This window comes from Phyllobates terribilis, unplaced genomic scaffold (genome assembly GCF_046119375.1).
Source record: "Phyllobates terribilis strain yellow unplaced genomic scaffold, ASM4611937v1 Scaffold_9__5_contigs__length_417890890, whole genome shotgun sequence".
NCBI classification, from domain to species: Eukaryota; Metazoa; Chordata; class Amphibia; order Anura; family Dendrobatidae; genus Phyllobates; species Phyllobates terribilis.
In genome coordinates, this window is record NW_027362769.1 from 359,150,845 (window position 1) to 359,175,148 (window position 24,304).

The 24,304-nt window shown below is 45.9% G+C and overlaps 1 protein-coding gene across 2 annotated transcripts in view; it reads left to right on the plus strand.

Moving 5' to 3' along the window:
* SCNN1B (sodium channel epithelial 1 subunit beta) overlaps nucleotides 1–24,304 on the plus strand; it is a 68,527-nt gene that overhangs the window by 33,410 nt on the left and 10,813 nt on the right. For both annotated transcript variants that reach the window (XM_073648160.1, XM_073648159.1), the window contains exons 6-7: nucleotides 20,599–20,762; nucleotides 24,082–24,189. In XM_073648160.1, the coding sequence (XP_073504261.1) occupies nucleotides 20,599–20,762; nucleotides 24,082–24,189 (272 nt within the window). The remainder of the gene's footprint in view (nucleotides 1–20,598; nucleotides 20,763–24,081; nucleotides 24,190–24,304) is intronic.

Consider the following 24,304-nt stretch of genomic DNA (forward strand, 5'->3'; position numbering starts at 1 on the left):
GGCACCCTTGTCGGCAGGGCCTGTGGGAGCTGATGCGCAGGCTTTGAACAATGACCCGGCTCCAGACCTGCACCATCAGGTCCAAGAGCTAGCTAAAAGCGTTGCTGCGCTAACCCAAACTGTGCAGTCTTTACAGGTTTCCACTCCAGGGAAGATCCAGCTGGCATCCGGACCGGAGGACATCCCGTGGCGTCGACCAAGGAGGACCCCACCGGCCAGAGGAAGACCCAGCGACCGATACAACGAGGACGGACGACCCATCTGCCGCCGCTGCAATCAACCCGGACATATGGCAAGGTACTGTCCTTTAAACTGGCACAACCTGGGGTAGAGGGCCAACCCCCAGGAAAAAGATCACCAGGCCCATCGAACTGGCGCGACAAATATGTGGGAGGACGTCCAGTCTTACCCGTGGTACTGGATGGCATTCCTATGAGTGCCCTACTGGACACCGGGTCACAGGTCACCACCATCCCGTACGTGCTCTTCAAGCAGTACTGGAATGACTCGGATATCACCCGCTACCCTGACGACGACTTGAGTATCATCGCCAGCAATGGTCAGCCCGTGCCACAGATTGGATTTAAAGAGGTGACCATTAAAATCGGTAGAGTCGAACTGGCAGCACAGGGACTGATCATTGTAGACATTGACAAACACGAGAGTCACCCAAAGATAACTCTAGGAACTAATGCAATTGAAAATTGTCTTGCAGAGGTGATTTTCCTTTTACAGCAGGTTGCCAAGAACGCCAGCTCCGGCCAGCAGCGAGTGCTCCAGAAAGAGATCCGGGCACTGATGCGACGGCAACAGCTAAAACTCTCCGGTGGTGAGATTGGTAGCGTAAGAATGTGTGACTAGTGTTGAGCGATACCTTCCGATATCAGGAAATATCGTATCGGATTGGATCGGGCCGATACCCAAAAAGTATCGGATATCGCCGATTCCGATACCGGAAACCAATGCAAGTCAATGGGACACAAATATCGGAATGAAAATAAACCCTTTCTTTCCTTGTAGGTTAATTCTACATGAAGTAAAACAACTAAGAATAATGTAGAATGACATGAAAAGCCGGCAATTCATCAGCGGCATTCACCGGTACCCGACAATTTACAACAGAAAGAATAGAGCTTCACACATAGATTAGATAGATAGAAACATGTCAGTCACATATATATGAAGTACAGTGACAGTGTTGCTTACTGTACTTGTCATTTAGTGTAAAGGATTTATTAAAAAAAATATTAGTGTTTTCGTGCACCGTCTCTTTAAAAAAGCCGGCCGGCAATTCAGCATCTGTACCCGACAATTTATAACAGACAGAATAGAGCTTCACACATAGATTAGATAGATAGAAACATGTCAGTCACATATATATGAAGTACAGTGACAGTGTTGCTTACAGAACTTGTCATTTAGTGTAAAGGATTTATTTAAAAAAATAATAGTGTTTTCATGCACCGTCTCTTTAAGAAAGCCGGCCGGCAATTCAGCATCTGTACCCGACAATTTAGAATAGAAGGAATAGAGAATCACACATAGATTAGATAGATAGAAACATGTCAGTCACATATATATGAAGTACAGTGACAGTGTTGATTACTGTACTTGTCATTTAGTGTTAAAATAAAGGATTTATTTAAAAAAAAATTGGCGTGGGGTTCCCCTTAATTTTAGGCTCTAGCGGAGGTTAAGCAGACAGCTGGGGCAAATGTTTGAAGCCTGGGAAGGGGGTAATACCCACGGAGCTTCCCAGGCTACTAATATCAGCCCCCAGCTGAATACCTAGCCTTTACTAGCTATTAAAATGGGGGACCCCCCCAAAAAAATGACGTGGGGTCCCCCCTAATTTAATAGCTAGCACAGGCTAGGCAGACAGCTGGGGGCTGATATTAATAGCCCAGGAAGGGTGCCATGAATATTGGCCCCCTCCCAGGCTAGAAACACCAGCCGTCAGCCGCCCCAGAAATGGCGCATCCATAGGATGCGCCAATTCTGGCACTTAGCCTCGCTCTTCCACGCTGCCCTGGTGCGGTGGCAGGGGGTAATAGGGTTGGGGTTGATGTCAGCTTATAATGCCAGCTGACATCAAGCCCAGGTTAGTAATGGAGAGGCGTCTATAAGACACCCCCATTACTAACCCCATAGTCAAAGTTAAAAGAAAACACAAACACCCAGAGTAAAGTCCTTTAATTGAAATAAAGACACAATTCTTTATTGTTCTAAATTAAACCATACTTACCATCACGCCCATTCCAGCTGAAGCCAACGATCTCCTGCAATAAAAGAAAAATAATAAAGCAACCTCATCCTTACCTTTCGATGGTTCCCAGGACAGCTTCAGCTCTGCTACATCGAGATGACAGGCTGGACCGCAGCAGAAAGCTGCCATCCAGCCTGTCATCCCGCAGACACTGAGAAGCGCAGGCATGCTTGCGCTCCTCAGTGTCTCTCTGTGACGTCATCCAGATGAGCCGAGTTCATGTCCAATGAACTCAGCTCACCTCATGCACGTCACTGACAGCGTGGGAAAATTCTCCTGCACTCAGCGCTTCAGCGTGAGAATTCTCCCACGCTGTCAGTGACATACATGAGGTGAGGTCATGTCCAATGAACTCAGCTCACCTCATGCACGTCACTGACAGCGTGGGAAAATTCTCACGCTGAAGTGCTGAGTGCAGGAGAATTTTCCCACGCTGTCAGTGACGTACATGAAGTGAGCGGAGTTCATTGGACATGACCTCGGCTCATCTGGATGCCGTCACAGCCAGACACTGAGGAGTGGAAGTATGCCTGCGCTTCTCAGTGTCTGCGGGATGACAGGATGGATGGCAGCGTTCTGCTGCGGTCCAGCCTGTCATCTCGATGTAGCAGAGCTGAAGCTGTCGTGGGAGCCATGGAAAGGTAAGGATGAGGTTGCTTTATTATTTTACTTTTATTGCAGGAGATCGTTGGCTTCAGCTGGAATGGGCGTGGTGGTAAGTATGGTTTAATTTAGAACAATAAAGAATTGTGTGTTTATTTCAATTAAAGGACTTTTTTCTGGGTGTTGTGTTTTTTTAAATACTTTACTAGAAATTCATGGCGGTCATGTCTAATATTGGCGTGACCCCATGAATTTTGGGCTTAGGGCCAGCTGATAATGCCAAGCTGGCCTTAACCCCTTTATTACCCAGTGAGCCACCGCACCAGGGCCCTGGATGAGTTGGGTACAGCGCCAGAAGATGGCGCTTCTATGAACGCGCCATTTTCTGGGGCGGCTGCGGACTGCAATTTGTAGCGGGGGGGGCCCAGAAAGCTTGGGTCTCCCTGCGCTGCGGATTCCAGCCCCCAGCTGCCTAGTTGTATCTGGCTGGGCACAAAAATAGGGCGAAGCCCCACGCATTTTTTTTTAAAATTATTTCATGAAATTCATGGAATAATTAAGAAAAAAAGGGCTTCCCTATATTGTTGTGTCCAACCAGGTACAAATAGGCAGCTGGTGGTTGGGGGCAGCCCATTCCTGCCTGCTGTACCTGGCTGGACACAAATATAGTGCGAAGCCCCACGTCAATTTTTTTTTAATTATTTCATGAAATAATTTTTTTAAAAAAGGGCTTCCCTATATTGTTGTGTCCGGCCAGGTACAAATAGGCAGCTGGTGGTTGGGGGCAGCCTGTTCCTGCCTGCTGTACCTGGCTGGACACAAATATAGGGCGAAGCCCCACGTCAATTTTTTTTAAAATAAGTCCTTTATTTTAACACTAAATGACATTTGAGGAGTTAATAAAGATGCAGTCCCTAAATTATTATTTATTTTTTAATTAATTTTTCCCAAAACTTTTGACGTGGGCTTCGCCATATTTTTGTATGCCAGCCAGGTACAGCATCCAGCTTCTATGAACGCGCCATTTTCCGGGGTGGCTGCGCACTGCAATTTTCAGCGGGGGGAGGGGGGGGGCAGAAAGCTTGGGCCTCCCTGCGCTGCAGATTCCATCCCCCAGCTGCCTAGTTGTACCTGGCTGGACACAAAAATAGGGAGAAGCTTCACGTATTTTTTTTTTTTAATTATTTCATGAAATTCATGAAATAATTAAGAAAAAAAGGGCTTCCCTATATTGTTGTGTCCAACCAGGTACAAATAGGCAGCTGGTGGTTGGGGGCAGCCCGTTCCTGCCTGCTGTACCTGGCTGGACACAAATATAGTGCGAAGCCCCACGTCAATTTTTTTTAAATCATTTCAGGAAATTCATGAAATAATTTAAAAAAATTGATGTGGGGCTTCGCCCTATATTTGTGTCCAGTCAGGTACAGCAGGCAGGAACGGGCTGCCCCCAACCACCAGCAGCCTATTTGTACCTAGCCGGACACAACAATATAGGGAAGCCCTTTTTTTCTGAATTATTCCATGAATTTCATGAATTTAAAAAAAAAAAAACGTGGAGCTTCGCCCTATTTTTGTGTCCAGCCAGGTACAACTAGGCAGCTGGGGGCTGGAATCTGCAGCGCAGGGAGGCCCAAGCTTTCTGGGCCCCACCCGCTGCAAATTGCAGTCCGCAGCCGCCCCGGAAAATGGCGCGTTCATAGAAGCGCCATCTTCTGGCGCTGTACCCAACTCATCCAGGGCCCTGATGCGGTGGCTCACTGGGTAATAAAGGGGTTAAGGCCAGCTTGGCATTATCAGCTGGCCCTAAGCCCGAAATTCATGGGGTCACGCCAATATTAGACATGACCACCATGAATTTCTAGTAAAGTATTTAAAAAAAACACAAACACCCAGAAAAAAGTCCTTTAATTGAAATAAACACACAATTCTTTATTGTTCTAAATTAAACCATACTTACCATCACGCCCATTCCAGCTGAAGCCAACGATCTCCTGCAATAAAAGAAAAATAATAAAGCAACCTCATCCTTACCTTTCCATGGCTCCCACGACGGCTCCAGCTCTGCTACATCGAGATGACAGGCTGGACCGCAGCAGAACGCTGCCATCCAGCCTGTCATCCCGCAGACACTGAGAAGCGCAGGCATACTTCCACTCCTCAGTGTCTGGCTGTGACGGCATCCAGATGAGCCGACAATGAACTCGGCTCACCTCATGTACGTCACTGACAGCGTGGGAGAATTCTCCTGCACTCAGCGCTTCAGCGTGAGAATTTTCCCACGCTGTCAGTGACGTGCATGAGGTGAGGTCATGTCCCATGAACTCGGCGCACCTCATGCACGTCACTGACAGCGTGGGAGAATTCTCACGCTGAAGCGCTGAGTGCAGGAGAATTTTCCCACGCTGTCAGTGACGTGCATGAGGTGAGCTGAGTTCATTGGACATGACCTCGGCTCATCTGGATGACGTCACAGAAAGACACTGAGGAGCGCAAGCATGCCTGCGCTTCTCAGTGTCCGCGGGATGACAGGCTGGATGGCAGCGTTCTGCTGCGGTCCAGCCTGTCATCTCGATGTAGCAGAGCTGAAGCTGTCCTGGGAACCATGGAAAGGTAAGGATGAGGTTGCTTTATTATTTTACTTTTATTGCAGGAGATCGTTGGCTTCAGCTGGAATGGGTGTGGCGGTAAGTATGGTTTAATTTAGAACAATAAAGAATTGTGTCTTTATTTCAATTAAAGGACTTTTTTCTGGGTGTTTGTGTTTTTTTTAAATACTTTACTAGAAATTCATGGCGGTCATGTCTAATATTGGCGTGACCCCATGAATTTCAGGCTTAGGGCCAGCTGATAATGCCAAGCTGGCCTTAACCCCTTTATTACCCAGTGAGCCACCGCACCAGGGCCCTGGATGAGTTGGGTACAGCGCCAGAAGATGGCGCTTCTATGAACGCGCCATTTTCCGGGGCGGCTGCGGACTGCAATTTGCAGCGGGTGGGACCCAGAAAGCTTGGGTCTCCCTGCGCTGCAGATTCCAGCCCCCAGCTGCCTAGTTGTACCTGGCTGGACACAAAAATAGGGCGAAGCGCCACACATTTTTTTTTTAATTATTTCATGAAATTCATGGAATAATTAAGAAAAAAAGGGCTTCCCTATATTGTTGTGTCTGGCTAGGTACAAATAGGCAGCTGGTGGTTGGGGGCAGCCCGTTCCTGCCTGCTGTACCTGGCTGGACACAATTATAGGGCGAAGCCCCACATAATTTTTTTTTAATTATTTCATGAATTTCCTGAAATAATTAAAAAAAAATTGACGTGGGGCTTCACACTATATTTGTGTCCAGCCAGGTACAGCAGGCAGGAACGGGCTGCCCCCAACCACCAGCTGCCTATTTGTACCTAGCCGGACACAACAATATAGGGAAGCCCTTTTTTTCTTAATTATTCCATGAATTTCATGAAATAATTAAAAAAAAAAAAACGTGGAGCTTCTCCCTATTTTTGTGTCCAGCCAGGTACAACTAGGCAGCTGGGGGATGGAATCTGCAGCGCAGGGAGGCCCAAGCTTTTTGCCCTCCCCCCCCCCGCTGAAAATTGCAGTCCGCGGCCGCCCCGGAAAATGGCGCGTTCATAGAAGCTGGATGCTGTACCTGGCTGGCATACAAAAATATGGCGAAGCCCACGTCAAAAGTTTTGGGAAAAATTTATTAAAAAATAAATAATAATTTAGGGACTGCATCTTTATTAAGTCCTCAAATGTCATTTAGTGTTAAAATAAAGGATTTATTTAAAAAAAAAATGGCGTGGGATCCCCCATAATTTTAGTCTCTAGCGGAGGTTAAGCAGACGGCTGGGGCAGATGTTTGAAGCCTGGGAAGGGGGTAAAACCCACGGAGCTTCCCAGGCTACTAATATCAGCCCCCAGCTGAATACCTAGCCTTTACTAGCTATTAAAATGGGGGACCCCCCAAAAAAAAATGACGTGGGGTCCCCTCTATTTTAATAGCTAGCAAAGGCTAGGCAGACAGCTGGGGGCTGATATTAATAGCTCAGGAAGGGTGCCATGAATATTGGCCCCCTCCCAGGCTAGAAACACCAGCCGTCAGCCGCCCCAGAAATGGCGCATCCATAGGATGCGCCAATTCTGGCACTTAGCCTCGCTCTTCCACGCTGCCCTGGTGCGGTGGCAGGGGGTAATAGTGGTGGGGTTCATGTCAGCGCCAGCTGCCATGAAGCCCAGGTTAGTAATGATGGCCGTCTATATGACACCCCCATTACTAACCTACAAAGTGTTAAAAAGAAAAAACACACTACACCCAGAAAAAAATAATTTATTTGAAATAAAACACCATTTTATTTAATTCTTAGTTTACTAAAAAAAAAATAGTTACCTGTCCACGTTCCTGCGCTGATCTCCCATGCACAGCTGTCACATCTGGAGATGGTGACAGCTGTGCATGGCTGCTGTAAGCTCACGCTGCCGGGAACACGTCCGCTCCCGGCAGCGGGAGCCACTGACTGAGGTCACCGGAGTGCATTCAGGCAGCGCAGCTCCGGAGACCTCCTTTACGGCAGTGCTGTACCGTGGGAATTTCTCACGATACAGCAGTGCTGTAAAGGAGCTAACCGGAGCAGCGCTGCCTGAACTCCGGTGAACCCTTACGGCCCCGTCATTCTAGCGGCGGCAGCGGTTCAGAGCGGTCACATTCTATGTGGCTGCTCTGAACTGGAGATCTTCGTGGGACACTCGTGGACTACTACGGAGGGGTAAGGATAAGGTTGTGGTTTATTATTTTATATTTTATTACAGGAGATCGATGGCTTCGGGGAATTAGGTGTCTAGGTGAGTATAGGTGTAGTTTTTTATTTTTTACTTTATTTCAGGTGGCGATCGGCGGGGACAGGTAATGTATGAACTAATTTCTTTTAGGTAACCACTGGCCACCAATGACATGTATTTAACATTTATTGGGGACACAGTAGGGCAATTTAAATAGCAGGATCAGGCTGATGGGAACTACTGCTCCCATCGAGCTGATCCTGCTGGCAGGAGTGGACGGGGGACAGACATAGGCCGATGGGAGTAGTAGTGTCACATCGGCCTATGTCTGCCCGCACACACACCCGCACACACACACCCCGCACACACACCCGCACACACACCCGCACACACACCCCGCACACACACACACCCCGCACACACACACACCCCGCACACACACACACCCCGCACACACACTAATCATGACGGGTCCGGGAGGTGAGGCTGACCTGTGCGGCCGTGGGAAAGTTGATGTGAGTTCATGCAGTCAAGCATGAACTCACATGAACCCTCTGAGGGCACCGCGGCTACTTCAAATGAACAGCTGATCGGCATCACCTGATACCTCAGCTGTTCATTTGAAATAACCGGCGGGAAAGCGCAGCACAGAACGGGAAAGCCGGCGGTGAAGTCTTTTCACTGCCGGCTTCCCCGCCCGGGTCCTTCGCTCCTTGGTGCTGCGCTCCCCGCCCGGTCCTAATTTACGATCGGGATGGGAGGTGGCGAGGGGAGCGGAGGATCGGGGTGGGAGGCTGCGGGGAAGCAGTATGGGGCTGCGTGATTGTTTAAAAGCCGGCGGCTTTTTACCGCGCGCCGGCTTTTAAACAATCAGGAGAATTCTCCCACGCTGGGATGGCATTCTGATGACAAGCTGGATCGCAGCTGAGCGCTGCCATCCAGCTTGTCATCCTTCAGAGACACTGCAGAGCGCAGGCATTATGGGAACTTCCGATTCCGGTATTCGATATTATAAAAGTATCGGAATTAAGTATCGGAATTCCGATACAGTGAATATCGGCCGATACCCGATATTTCAGTATCGGAATGCTCAACACTATGTGTGACCCTTTCCCTATTGCCATGCCCCCAAAAAGTGAAATGATGATTTGGTGCCGGGCAGCTATTGGTCTGAGAGGTAGAGATTACCAGGCAATGGTAGAACCAGTTTACTCAGACAGTAGGCCCACCATTTTGACAGCACGGGGGGTGGTCAATGTACGCCATGGGAGGGTGCCCGTTCGCATAATAAATATCGGGAAGAGGGAAGTGTACCTGCCCTGGTATGCCACGCTAGCCAAATTGTATACCATCAATCAAAATTCCATACAGTCCGTAGAACCCTTGCCTCCATCTTCCCCGGAGGAAGGTAACGGCTCTAAAGAAACAATGGAGGACTGGTGTCAGCAACTACATTTGGGTACTGACTCCACTCCCTCACACCAGAAACAGGGAGTCTATCGGGTGGTTCAAGAGTACGAGAGAGTGTTTAGTAAACACCTGTTAGACTTCGGGCGAGTCAAGGGGGTAGAACACCACATCCCCACGGGAGACCATCCTCCCATAAAAGAGAGGTATCGACCCGTACCCCCTGCACACTACCAACACGCCAAGGGGATGCTTAGAGACATGAAGGAGGCTGGGGTGATCAGGGATAGCTGTAGCCCCTGGGCAGCTCCACTAGTCTTAGTCAAAAAGAAAGACAACACCATGAGGATGTGTGTAGATTACCGGAAAATCAACCGTATCACACACAAGGATGCGTACCCCTTACCAAGGATAGAGGAGTCTTTGGCTGCTTTAAGATCTGCTAACTTCTTCTCTACCTTGGATCTCACTAGTGGGTACTGGCAGGTTCCTGTAGCAGAGGCGGACCGGGAGAAGACCGCATTCACCACCCCGATGGGACTTAGCGAGTTTACTTGCATGCCGTTCGGACTCTGCAATGCACCAGGAACCTTCCAACGATTAACGGAGTGTTGTCTGGGCCACAGAAACTTTGAGACGGTCCTGTTGTACCTGGACGATGTCATCGTATATTCCAAGACGTATGAGGACCACCTGAAACACCTGGCGGAAGTGTTCGAAGCTCTGGCAAGCTACGGCCTAAAGGTGAAACCCTCCAAGTGTCACCTACTGAAACCAAAGGTGCAGTACCTGGGACACGTGGTGAGCGCTGATGGAGTGGCTCCCGACCCTGATAAGATCACCGCAATTAAGGAATGGCCAAGTCCCTCCAGTGTAAAGGAAGTGCGGCAGTTCCTCGGGTTGGTAGGCTATTACCGCAGATTCATCCCCGGTTTCACCAAAAAGGCAGCTCCTATGCAGGACCTCCTGATAGGCCAGTCCCGGAAGGCCAAGAACCAGAAGCCACCCTTCAGATGGGAGAAGTTAGAAGAAGAGTCCTTCCGCCAGCTGAAGATGGCCCTCACGGGGGATGAAATCCTGGCGTACCCTGATTACAGCCAGCCCTTTATCCTCTACACCGACGCAAGTAACATCGGGCTAGGAGCCGTACTGTCCCAGATCCAGCAGGGGAAAGAACGAGTAATCGCTTACGCCAGCCGAAAACTGCGACCCACCGAAAGAAACCCTGAGAATTATAGCTCATTTAAGCTAGAGTTCCTGGCAGTGGTGTGGGCAGTCACCGAACGCTTTAAGCACTACCTCGCTTCTTCCCGGTTCACCGTGTACACGGATAACAACCCGTTGACACACCTGGACACTGCAAGACTCGGTGCCGTAGAGCAGAGATGGATGGCCCGTCTGTCCAACTACGAGTTCACAATCAAATACCGGGCAGGACGCTCCAATACCAATGCGGACGCCCTGTCCAGGATGCCAAACCTACCGGACGTAGGAGAAGATCCAGAGGGACTGGAAGAAGTCGAACTCCCCGCGTTCCACCGTCATGGGACTATCCAGTATTCCCATCGGGTAAGGAGTAAGCAAGCCGCTACGTTTAACCCCTTGCCTCACTACAACTGGGAGGAAACGCAAGACAGTGACCCTGCCGTCCGGCTGGTGAAGGAGATGCTGACTCGGCCAGAGGCTCGCCTTGACCCAGACGCTCCGGAGGAAGCCAAGCAACTGTGGGCTGAGAAGAGTCGACTGTTCCTTTACAAGGGGAAGTTGTGCCGCAGAATGGTTAACTCCCGGACGCATGAACTAATCTGGCAAGTAGTGGTGCCACGGAGAGACGCAGCCATGGTGATGGAAGCATACCACGACGGGGCTGGACACTTCGGATGGAAGAAGCTGGAGTTCCTGCTGCGTGGGCGGTTCCACTGGGTAGGCATGAGGGGAACCATCGAGAGGTGGTGCAGAGACTGTGGCCCGTGCAACCTAAGAAGGAAGGACCGTGCCAGCCAGAAGACTCCCCTGCAGTCCATCGTCACCCGGCAGCCGTTGGAACTGGTAGCCTTGGATCATGTAAAACTGACCCCAAGAAGAAGTGGCTACGTCTACGCGTTAACCATTGTGGATCATTACTCCCGGTTCTTGGTTGTCGTCCCCGTTAAGGACTTAACGGCTCAAACAGCAGCTAGAGCCTTCCAGCAGCACTTCTGCCGTCCACACGGGTACCCGGACCAAGTGCTGACGGACCAGGGACCTGCCTTTGAAGCGGAGGTCTTCCAGGAATTCTGCAAACTGTATGGCTGCCGGAAGATAAGGACGACACCCTATCATCCGCAAACTAATGGACTTTGTGAGAAAATGAACCAGGTGGTAATGGATCTCCTGAAAACGTTGCCCCTGGAAGAACGCAGTCTGTGGCCTGAGAAGCTGCCCGATCTAGTGGACCTATACAACCACATCCCGGTAGGTTCCACCAACTGTACCCCGGCTTACCTAATAAGGGCGAGACCTGGTAAGTTACCTGTTGACCTGGAAATAGGAGTCCTGACACCTGAGGACACTTCACCAGAAGCAGACTGGGACACAGAGAGGCAGCAGCAGTACCGGAAAGTACAGGAGAGCGTGGAGCGAAGTCTCTGTCAGGCTAGGGAAAGACAAGAGAAAACTTACAACCAGTATGCTCCCGCTGTTCCCCTGGTACCCGGAGAGCAGGTCTTGAAGAGGAAAAGACGGCTCCACAAGTTGGACGACCAGTGGGAGAAGGACCCGTACACCGTACTGCCCTCAAGCCATGAGAACCCGAAAGTCTGTACCATCAGTAAAGACGGAGGGGAGACCATAGCCATTGTATCCCGGGATCACCTGAAGAAGTGTCCTGAACAGCTACGGAACCCTGAAGAGGAACAAGAAGACCATCGACCCGTAGAGGAAAGGGAAGATATGGTTAGTACTGTGCTCGGAGACTTCCCTCGGTCCTGGACTCAAGTCAATGGTGCAGTTGTGGTACCCGTCCTCACGTTCCTCCAACCAGCATCCCAAGTGCCTACGGAGCAACAGGTAGAGCTGGAAGAGCAGCCCGTCCAGGAGGCAGAAGACTCCACACAAGCAGAACAGTAGGATCAACCCTCTGCTTATAGTGAGCCTGCCGTACCCCTAGTGAGTCAAAGAGCCGGTAGACAGCTGCCCGGTTTACCCTTGACAGCTCCTACACCCTGTAGTTCAGGGCTAGACAGTCAACTCCGTAGGTCCACTAGGGCCACTAGAGGCCAGTTACCCGCACGTTGGAGGATTTGAAGTGTATAAATTGTTTTATTTGTGGTTACCTGTTTTTTTTTCTGTTGCTTGTGTATAATTATGTGTTTCTAGTTATTTATAGGAGTCCTTGGTGGATTTACCGGGAATCCTTTGTGTATAGTTGGAGCGTAACCCAGGACGGACTAAAGACTGTTAAGGACTCGGGGCAGGACAGACCCCTACCTGGTTACGTCTCCCTGTTTTGGTGAAATGGACACCTTGCTTTTCTTCAAAGACTGCACCCGGTTGCGGACACGCCGTAACCATCTTTATGTGTTTTTCTTATTGTATTATTATTGTTTATACCTTGTTATGTTTTTCTAAAAATATGTTTAGTCCCGGAGTACTAAATTTCACTAGGGGGGAATGTGGCACCCCAGGGGTCTGGTTTCCACAGTAACGGCAATGTTATGTCTGAGAGCAGGTGGGAGGTCTCTTGGTCAGGGATCCTGTGCATGCCACACCTCCTGCCCAGTCCTGGGAGGGGAAGAACTTCCCCTATATAAACCTAGGGCTGAGGCAGGGTTAGTGAGTAGAGAAGAAGTAGAGACAGAGAAGAGAAGTAGATATAGGAAAGAACATCAGGAGATCTGTGGGAGCAGTACTACAAGGAGTCAGGGGCTGGCAGCTGCAGAGCTCGCCCTGACTGAGAAGTTATCTCCGGACCCGGAGTCCGAGGCTGTGGGGACTAACTCCTATCCAGCAGCAGAAACCGACCGGCAGGGGATTGCAGGTCCTCTGGCCCAGAAACACGAAGGCACGGTCACACGCGTGGGACCAGCACCGCCGTCGTGGAGCGGAAGCTACTAGAAGGCCCCGAGTCACTGGCCATACGGGTGAGCACCACACGGTACACTCAGGGACGTGGGCTACTTATACCCGCTTCTAGCAAGGTAGCCAGAAGAGTATCGTTAGTTTGGGAGGCCTACAACTCCGCCTGGCCAGGGGAGATCCCATCTGCTCAAGGACTGACCAGGCCCCAATCGCTAGCCAGTACTCCGGGAGGGTCTATCGTTGTCACCAGTAAAGACCCTGAACTACACCGTACCGTCTCTGAGTGGTTCCTGCTACCCCCATCATCCACGTCGGCTGCCCTGAGGCCATACCCCTCCCGTTGGGGGTTATACTATCACGCTGCACAATCCTACCACCGGCCTCAGCGGTCTGCCCTGCAGCAGCAGCTCCTTAGCTGTACTCAACGGGTGGCGTAGTCGTCCAACATCTACCGCTAATACAGCGCCACTTAGTCTGCCTCCCTGGGCACGGACCGGATCACCGCCACGAGACTACAACCCTCAAGAGATCCGGCTCCGGGTAAGCTCCCGCGTGCGCAACGCAGCGCGTCACAGGCCCAGGGGCGCATCATATAGAGGTGTTATCAGTCATTGTACAGGAGGAGGAGGGGGTGAGCTGTGACATCACCTATTGTGAATGGTGGATCCTGTATTATCAGCTGTATGTAGAGGTGTTATCAGTCATTGTACAGGAGGAGGAGGTGAGCTGTGATATCACTGATTGTGAATGGTGGATCCTGTTATCTACTGTATATAGAGGTGATATCAGTCATTGTACTGGATGTGGAGCCACTTCATTTGTTGTCTCCAGCTGTCTACAGCAGACCCTTCATTTGGGGATCAGTGGGGATCCCATTAGTCTGACCCCTAGCAATCCACAACTTATTACCTATCCTGTGGATAGCTGATAACTCACCTGTTTGGGGACAACCCTTTAATATTCCATAACGCACACAGACATGTCCTGCAAGAATTTCAACAGCCTGTTATAGGGTCAGTAGAGGACATGGAAGAATCCAGAAATATATACTAGGGTCTTCAGATCACCTGTCAGGTGTCCAGATCCCTTTATATGGACCCAGTTATTATATGTAGTCGATTGAACATTCTTGCCAACCCTCTCAAAAAAGAGGAGACCTTCAGGAGACCTGAAGAACTCTCATGTTTCCCAGGTGACGGCTCTTCTCCTCCTCTTGTTCCTCCAGTCTTCGTCACTCTGAGGGGCCATCACAGACAGTGGGCCACATTTATCAAAATTTACGTAATTTGCAACAAATGTTTAGTGTTCTCATTTCAACTCCGTCACTCCATATTTATTAAATATTGCACATTAATGATAAATTTGGCACAGAATATGCCAGCTCATCTATTTAAGCATGGTAGTATACTTCCCAATATTAGAAAAGACCTGAAGAGACCAATCTGTCAAGTGTTACACACTAATGCTGATTGTTGCACAAAGTGCGACATTTTACGCATGTTAAAGATGAAATTTTATATAGGAATGCTCTCGTAAATATGTTGTACATTGCACTTTATGCCAAAAGGTTAAACACATCCCATTTTATCACCATTTTTTAGTTTTAGCATAGGTACTAAAAAATGGTGTAAAACAATAATAAATGTGGTGCACACATTTACAACAAGAAAATGTTGCAAATTGTGCAAAATTTTGCAAACGTAATGATAAAAGCCTCCTAATGTTTTTTGATGCTGGCATCAAGATGGTGACTACAGTGGTACCAGGGAGTAATGAGGACTGTAAGCTGCCGAAACTAATGGTCTAGTCTTTGTTCGGAGTTGTAAATTTGTATAGGGGTCTGACTTTGGGTTTATATTTTTGGAGGGGTTTGGTATGGGGTCTATATTCATTTTAAGGTGTAGTAAAGGGATTTATATGCATTACCTGTGATCTAAATGCCCTCAGTTGTGGGATACGTCCTATCTGATAGGTGGTGGTGGTGGTGGCCTGAAGAAGATTTTGCTTTGGGATCCAGAAACTTTGCGATACCCATCTCATTAGATTTGTATGTTTCAGTGTGTATCAATTGCAAGTCCTAAAAACTGAGCAGATCTTAGCTTACAGTTATTTTTAATGTCCTAAAATACAATATGGAAATAAAATCTGTGAGCTGAATGGGATCCAAAAACAGTTGCCCATATAACAAGGTTTTATCTCTCTTGGGCTCGTGTATTCAGAACTAGTGCCCAGAATTTCTCAATGTCTCCTGTGTCCACTTCTAGTTCTATTACTCTGCACAGAGAGTTTATTTTTCTAATGTTCTGACATCAATACCTTAATAATGAAGAGCAGATATGATAAGGATACGGAGGTGGACTGGGGTCTATGGAAGATCCGGAGCCTCCATAATAATTGCGCCACAAAGTATCTTAAAATTAGTTCTAAACAATACCATAATAATAGTGCCATACAGTAACCTAATAATAGTGCCATAATAATAGTGCCATAATAATAGTGCCATACTATACTACAACTATAGTGTCATAGAGTATCCTACTAAGGCCACGGCCCCACTATCAGTAACTATTAGTGCCATACAGAAACCTAATAATAGTGCCATAATAATAGTGCCATACAGTAACCTAATAATAGTGCCATAATAATAGTGCCATAATAATAGTGCCATACAGTAACCTAATAATAGTGCCATAATAATAGTGCCATACAGTAACCTAATAATAGTGCCATAATAATAGTGCCATAATAATAGTGCCATACAGTAACCTAACAATAGTGCCATAATAATAGTGCCATAATAATAGTGCCATACTATACCACAACTATAGTGTCATAGAATATCCTACTAAGGCCACGGCCCCTCTATCAGTATTTGATCAGTATTCAGTCAGTATTTTTTTCAGGAGTGGGATCCAAAACCAGGAGAGGAACAATCAGAGAAAAGGTATAATAGAAGCAAGTCACCAATTCTGCATTTATCACCCACTCCTGGTTTTGGCTCCCACTCCTGAGAAAAAATACTGACCGAATACTGACCAAATACTGATAGAGGGGCTGTGGCCTAATAGTGCAATACAGTAATCTGATAGTGGCATACAGTACCATAATAGTACCATATATTAACCTAATAATAGTACCATGTAATACTACACTATACTGGCTGGCATAGAATATCCTAATAATAGTGCCATACAGTAACCTAATGGAATCTTACAGTACCATAATAATAGTGCCATATATTAACCTAATAATAGTACCATATAATACCACAACTATACTGGCATAGAGTATGATACTGATAGGTCCATAAAGTACCTTAATAATAGTGCCATATATTAACCTAATAATAGTACCATGTAATACTACAACTATACTGGCTGGCATAGAATATCCTAATAATAGTGTCATGCAACGGCATAACTATAGTGTTGTACAGTTTGCTAATACTAAATCCATACAGTACCAAACTAATAGTTCCACACAATATCCTAATAATAGTGCCATACAGTATCCTAGTAATAATGCCATATAGTAATCTCTGAACAGTGTCATTCAGTAATCTGATAACAGTGCCATACAGTATTATAATAATAGTGCCATAATGCAATCATATAATAGTGCTATTGTACCGTAATAGTGATACAATATGCTAAAAATAGTGGCATACAATAAGCACATACGTATTAGTGCTATACAGTAATAACAGCGGCATAATGAGCTAAGTAACAAAATCTGTGACACAAATAACGCACCAAATGCAAAACCATATAGTATCCAAATAACAGTGTGATACGCTGCTCAAGCAATACTGCCATATATTGTCCTTAAAATAGCAGTATACAGTGCCCAGAAATGGCATATAATGCTGAGGTCTGCAGTTATACTGAAGGTGCTGCTCCCTAAACAATGGAGGCCCAGGGCAACTTGTTACTTCTTTACTAGAGTCTTGTAATAATATAAAAGTTTGAAGAAAACATGCAATAACTTGTCTCGTAGCTGTTTATATTCATTTCACGTTGTATCCCTTGTATTTATGGTTTATACAGTGCGATGTCTCTTTCTGTTGCTGCAGTTATGTTACATTCCCTTCATGTTTGTGTTTGACATGTAAGACGCCTTCTAGGGCGACAATGACCCACATCTTCATGTTGATGGTATCTTGTGACATGTTTCAACAAGGACGTTTAAGATTTGAAAAAAAATTAAGCAAAAAAAAACAGTTCTACCTTTTTTAAGAAACAGCCCCTTATCCATTTATAGGTTGAGTTTGGTAATAATAATATAATAATAATCTTTATTTATATAGCGCCAACATAATCTGCAGCGCTTTACAATTCAGAGTATTGAATTTCAGCCCTATGCAAGTGAATGTTACCGAGCTGCAGTACCAGACTAAACCTATGTACAAAAGTTGTGGTATTTCCCAAACAACTGCCTCTTTCTTAACACTTTTTAATTATAACTGAAAAACTTTGGAAAACTTTTGTATTTTAGGGGACTACATTAACATTTTCTAAATACACAACTGTTATATGATTGATCCCTTATATATACTGTCAAATTCTTCGTGGCCACTTTCTTCAGAACAGAAAATAGGACTCAGCAAATAAGTCAGGCTAGTATGTATCATCTTAACTTTTTATGGGGGGAGAGCATTTAGTGAAATTTTAATTTCCGCCTCCTGCCCTATCATCACCCTATCCTTAAAATACTTTGGGACCTTTATTAAAGTGAACCTTTAATAATTTAATGAAAATATATAAGTACACTTTTACACGAAAGTGAAAAAATATATATGCCTTTCTTTCTTTTTTTTTTTTTCAAACATATTCTTTATTATTTTATTGAGTTATTTATTTTTCCAGCATTCTACTTTTTTTGTTTTCAAACCTATTCTTTACTATTTTATTGATTTCTTTTTTCAGCGATCTACTTTTATTTTAAAACATATCCTTTATTATGTTATTTATTTATTGTCCAGCATTCTGCTTTTTTAATAGTATACAAAAGGTGAAATGTATTATTAGATGCTGTTAAGACCGTGTTCACATTGTCTCCAACTTTTTATTTTTTTCCAAACCAAGACTAAATCTAAAAGTAAAGATTTCAACTGAGATTTGTCTTTTTTTAATCATAAAATGACAGTTTTGACCTATAGAAAATGAAAGTCTTGTAAATACTTATCTATGTGAACACAGCCTAAAAATACAACATGAATAAATTAGGAAAATCCAAACGTTTTTGGAACTTTGATCTTTGTCTTTTTTGAAGTATAAAATTACAGTTTAGACCTATAGAAAATGAAACTCATGTAAATGCTTCTCTGTGAACACAGCCTAAAAATACAACATGAATAAATTAGTAACATGCAAAAGTTTTTGTAACTTTGATCTTACTTTTGCTCAGCTCATCATACTACTATACTTGAATAAATGTAGGTAAAAAGCAACCTGTACACTGGTGATAGCAATTTCAAGACTTTAATCACTTTTTTACATTTTAATTAGTTCAGTCTTCTGATAATGGGTTCTTTTTAACAAGGCATTTACCATGTGTGGAAAAATCTGTCTGAGCTAAAATAGTTTCACAAGCCCCATAGTTGAACATTATGTTACTGGCTAAAGCTACAAGTAATATTGAGTAAAGTTGCAAATGCTTTACTTATCTTCTCCTGATCTCGCAGCAGTAGTTACATCATGGCAACTTTCCCAGTCACATCAAGAGCTGTAATCAAACTTCTGCTGGATTCTGTCACTTGATGACTATTAATATCATTTTAGTAGCAAATTCTTAATGGCTTATCTGAGGTTCTGCTAAGCCATGTGCCTTTAGGAAAATTTTATAAATATTGTCTACTATTTAGCCTGAGAGATAACAGAGAAAATATCAAAAATTGTATAGAAATGTGATGTAACAAAATTAGAGGAGACAAGGAGATCTTTGAAGTCCCAAATTTGTGTTTACCCCCTTCCATCTAGGTTGATGAAAGTAAAGTATGGGCTCATTTTAGGAGAATTGAGAAAATCATGTCTACTGTTTAGCCTGAGAGATAACAGGAAAACAGCAGGAAATGTGGAAAAAGCTACACATCAGGGTAGGACCAAGAGAAGAAATCTTACCAGTCAAAATATATTTAAACCACTTCCACCTCTAGCACAAATCTTCATCTATCATATATGAAATCAGAGGTTCATGAAAGTACAGTATGGGCGCGTAGATTTGGATGCCACACTTCATGGCCATATACCAAGTCCTACACCACATAGTGTAATATATACCTGGTGCCTAGTACTTCTACTAAAGATCAATAGGTCAAAGTATCTTATTTTGTGCCTTAAAGACAGTTATAACATATTCACTAGATTTGACATAAATATATGGTAGGTGGGGGGTCGTATGTCCTATTAAAGAATCAGGGTGTTTCGCCCAATGTGAGTGGCAAAGTTTTGTTTTAGGGCTGAGCTTTGAGTCAACAATTGTGGGTTCTTATGATAAATGACAGTTCTTTTAAGGAATGTATCCTCAGAAAATGACCTATTGTTTAAATACGTTTTTTGTGTTATATGTATTTTTTAAATATTTTTGGCAATGTTTTCTTTTTTCATATCACAATCTTTATTAAAAATAAAAATGAGAAATCAGCAATTTTCACAGTAGCCACTGAGGGTTTTTTATAGGCTCTAACTTCCTGTTGTTTCAGGAAACAACACATGTACGTTAGCAGCAGTGAAAAAACTCTGACCCTATAATTTTGTAATGAAGCATCTAATGAGCGTGTGCAAAGGTCACTGTGAAGGCAGCAGGGTCAGCTGTGACATAGCTTATTGTGATTGGTGGATCCTGTGTTATCAAATGTGTACCTGTCACTGTAATTCTGCCTCTGATGATAAGGAGCCTGCTGAAAACTACTCTTCCTGAAAAAATACAGTAGTAGTAGTAAAGTTTCAAGATTGTTAAATATTGTTTTTAATATAGATTGTGCAAAATAGATAATTAAAAGCAGATTATAGATTATGAAAAAAAAAATGTCAAAAATAAAAAAGTAAAAAAAATATATGCAACACAAAAATTTGAGTTAAACAGTAGGTCAATTAATTACATTAAATTCCCTTTAAGGTGGATGTACTGTAAAAAATAGAGATGGAAATACCCCTTCAAGGGACAAAATAGAACACTCAGACCCATCTTTCTCCAGTAGTCCTTTTTCATGACCACAGCTTTAGATACTGTTCTTAGACTTCTGCACCCAGGGTTGGACTGGCCCATCAGAGAACCGGGGAATCCTCCGGTGGGCCCTGGCTTCTCCTTCAGCAGAGTTCACAGTGCAAACTTTGCAGCTACTATGGGGCTCTTGAGTGGGGGATAAAGGTGGGCCCTCAGAATCAAATCCTCTGGTGGGCCCAATGCTCTTCAGTCTGACACTGTACTGCGCCAGTAGGACTTGACCTAAAAGTATTTAGTGTATGACCCAATTTATTTCCCCACAGGACTAAAGTTGGTCCTTGACATTGACCAGGAAGAATACATTCCGTTTCTGCAGAGCACAGCCGCTGCCAGACTTATTCTCCACCAGCAGAGAAGCTTTCCATTTCTTAAGGATCTGGGGATTTATGCCATGCCTGGGACCGAGACCTCTATAGCCGTCCTCGTGGTATGTTGATGGGAAAGTGCACAAAACAATTTTATCTGATTGGACGATGGCCAGTTTCTGGTTTGGTTAAAACTGGGTGAATCCAACCTAAGACAGTCTCATAATAGGTTTTTTTTTTTACTAAGATGTTTATGCCTGTTATTATAACAATGTTCTTTTCTCGGAAGTGGATGTTATCTTATTTGTTGACTTTTATGTTCTCAACCTCCCAGGGAGTCGAGGTGGAGAGGGTAGCCGGCGTTCTAAGAATTGACACAAGCGTGTATATAAATTTATTTTCAGCAACTGAAGGATCTGCACGTGATATGTCACCAGGACTGATCATATCTTCAGTTCCATAAATGTACGATTGTATAAAAAGTGGCACTCGAGTATTAGCTTTGGTTTGTTGACAATTGTTCTTTAATTTCTTCAGTCTTCCAATGAAAAATCAGCAAAAGGAAGTAATTTTCTATTGTAGTATCTGACTCTCTCCGCCGGCCGCGACCAATCAGCAGAGCGTTGTTTAAATTTTGCGCCAATACTGCTGATTGATCTCGGCCAGCGACCGCGATCAATCAGCAGAGCGTTGTTTAAATTTGGCGCCAATCTCGGTGATTGGATGCGTCTGGCGTCCGCGACCAATCAGCAGAGCGTTGTTTAAATTTGGCGCCAAGCTCGCTGATTGGTCGCGGCTGGCGTCCGCGACCAATTAGCACAGCAGTGTTTAAATGTGGCGGCAAGATCGGTGATTGGTCGCGGCCGCTATTTAAATGTGGCGCCCAAATCGGTGATTGGTCACGGGCAGCGGCCGCGACCAATCAGCAGAGCGGTGTTTAACTTTAGCGCCAAGATCACTGATTGGTCGCGTGCGGAGAGCGCGACCAATCAGCGAATCGTATTGGTGAGGAGCGGGGAGCGGAATCGTATTAGTGAGGACCGGGAAGCGCCGCTGCCTGTGCGGCTACTTCCACTGCGAGAACCCGGGACATGAGCGACTGCTCGCAGCAGAAGTATCCCGACCCGCAGCGCCGCTCCCTGGTCTTCCCTTCACACCCTAGCCGCTGATCTCCCCACAGTATCCGCATGGTGTTACAAAGGTCCGGACATTTGTGTTAAAAATCGCTGATTGGTCGTTGGCGCTGCCCGCGACCAATCACCGATTTGGGCGCCAAATTTAAATATCGGCCGCGACCAATCACCGATCTTGGCTCCACATTTAAACACCGCTGTGCTGATTGGTCACCGACGCTGGGCGCGACCAATCACCGATTTTGGCGCCACATTTAAATAGCGTCCGCGACCAATCAGTACAGCGGTGTTTAAATGTGGAGCCAAGATCGGTGATTGGTCGCGGCCGATATTTAAATTTGGCGCCCAAATCGGTGATTGGTCGCGGGCAGCGCCAGCGACCAATCAGCGATTTTTAACACAAATGTCCGGACCTTTGTAACACCATGCTGATACTGTGGGGACATCAGCGGCTAGGGTGTGAAGGGAGGACCGGGGAGCGGCGCTGCGGGTCGGGATACTTCTGCTGCGAGCGCCCGCTCATGTCCCTGGTTCTCGCAGCAGAAGTATCCGCACAGGCAGCGCCGCTGACATCCATGCGGCTAGGGTGTGAAGGGAGGACCGGGGAGCGGCGCTGACATCCAACTGGTCGCGGCCGCTATTTAAATGTGCCGCACAAATCGGTGATTGGTCACGGTCTTGGCCCGCGACCAATCACCGATTTGTGCGCCAAATTTAAATATCGGCCGCGACCAATCACCGATCTTGATTCCACATTTAAACACCGCTGTGCTGATTGGTCGCGGACGATATTTAAATGTGGCGCCCAAATCGGTGATTGGTCGCGGGCAGCGTCCGCGACCAATCAGCACAGCGGTATTTAACTTTTGCGCTAAGATCAGTGATTGGTCGGGTCCGAAGACCGCGACCAATCATCGAATCGTCTTGGTGAGGACCGGGGAGCGGCTGCCTGTTCGGCTACTTCGGCTGCGAGAACCCGGGACATAAGCGGGCGCTCGCAGCAGAAGTATCCCGACCCGCAGCGCCGCTCCCGGTCCTCCCTTCCGCATGGAGGTCAGCGACGCCGGCGGTCCTTCCGCTGCTACCGGCCGGGAGATGAGCGCCTCGCGCCGCTCATCTCCCGGCTGCATCTCCGTCCCGCAGATGGGTCCGGCGGTCGGGGTCCTTCTGCTGTTACCGGCCGGGAGATGAGCGCCTCGGGGCGCTCATCTCCCGGCTGCATCGCCGCTGAGCTCCGTCCCGCAGATGAGCCGCTAACGGCCGCCATCTTTTTTCAGAAATCCCGCGGCGCTGATTGGCGGCTGCCGGACCAATGAGCGACGCGGGATTTCCTGGACAGACAGACAGACGGGATAAGACAATTATATATATAGATTTGGCAGCATATCAGATTATTAAAATCTCAGGTTGTCCTGTGTTATATAAAACTCTTCATGCTCAAGTGGTTTTCTAAGTCACTTGTATTGTTGAGTTTTATAAACCTCCTAAAGGTCCAGTGATTTTTAAGATCCTTGATAGTCATGTGGTTCACATAAGCCCTGATGGCCTAGTGGTCTATAAATTCCCTGTTTGACCTGTGTCTTATAAAGCGCACTAATGCTAAAATGTTTTATAAAAACTGGTATTCTAGAAGTTTGGAAACCACCTGATGGTCTAATAGTTATTAAGATCTCTGATAATCTTGTGGCTCACATTGTCCCAGGTGGACTAGTGGTCTATAAATTGCCTTTTGGGCCAGTGCCTTGTAAAGCTTTCATGTTAAAGTGTTTTAGAAATGATAATAGTATTTGTAAAAATCTAGATGTTCCTGTGGCTTTAAAGATCTGTTTTTCTGGTGGCTTATATAGTCTCTGGTGGCCTAGTGGTCTATACATTACGTGTTTGACCGGTATCTTATAAAGCTCTCTAATGCTAAAGTGTTTTGTAAAAGCTGTGATATTGCAGCAGTTTGTCAACATGTTGATGGTTTAGTGATCGTTCAGATCCCTATTATTCTAGCGACTTACATTGTCCCCGGGAGCCTAGTGGTGTATAAATCCCCTGTTGTTTTAGCTCACTAATGATCAATTGGTTTATAAAAAAAAATTGTGGTAGTCTAGCGGTTTGTAAATGTCCTGCCAGTCCAATCCATAGTGGCTCAAGCCCCAGTGGCTCAACCACTAGTCCCTGGTGGAGTAGTGGTTTATAAATTCCTGAGTGATTTATTGGTGCATATTGCTCTGGACATATTACTAGGCTCACAAAGGAAACAATGTATCAGAGTAATAATTCACATATTGTACATTTTTCATCTATATTAATCTTTCAGGACCAGACACAACATTTAGAGGCTCCATACTCGTCATGTACAGTAGATGGCTCCGATATTCCCGTGGCGAATCTTTATGAAAAATATAACAGTTCGTACTCAATCCAGGTAAAGACAAAAGTTGGAAGATAAATATAAATACATGTTGGATTCTAAATTTGGAGAGTGACAAGCCAGGCCTGGCATGTCAAAGTGAGGAGACTTATAGGCCATGCATGCTCCT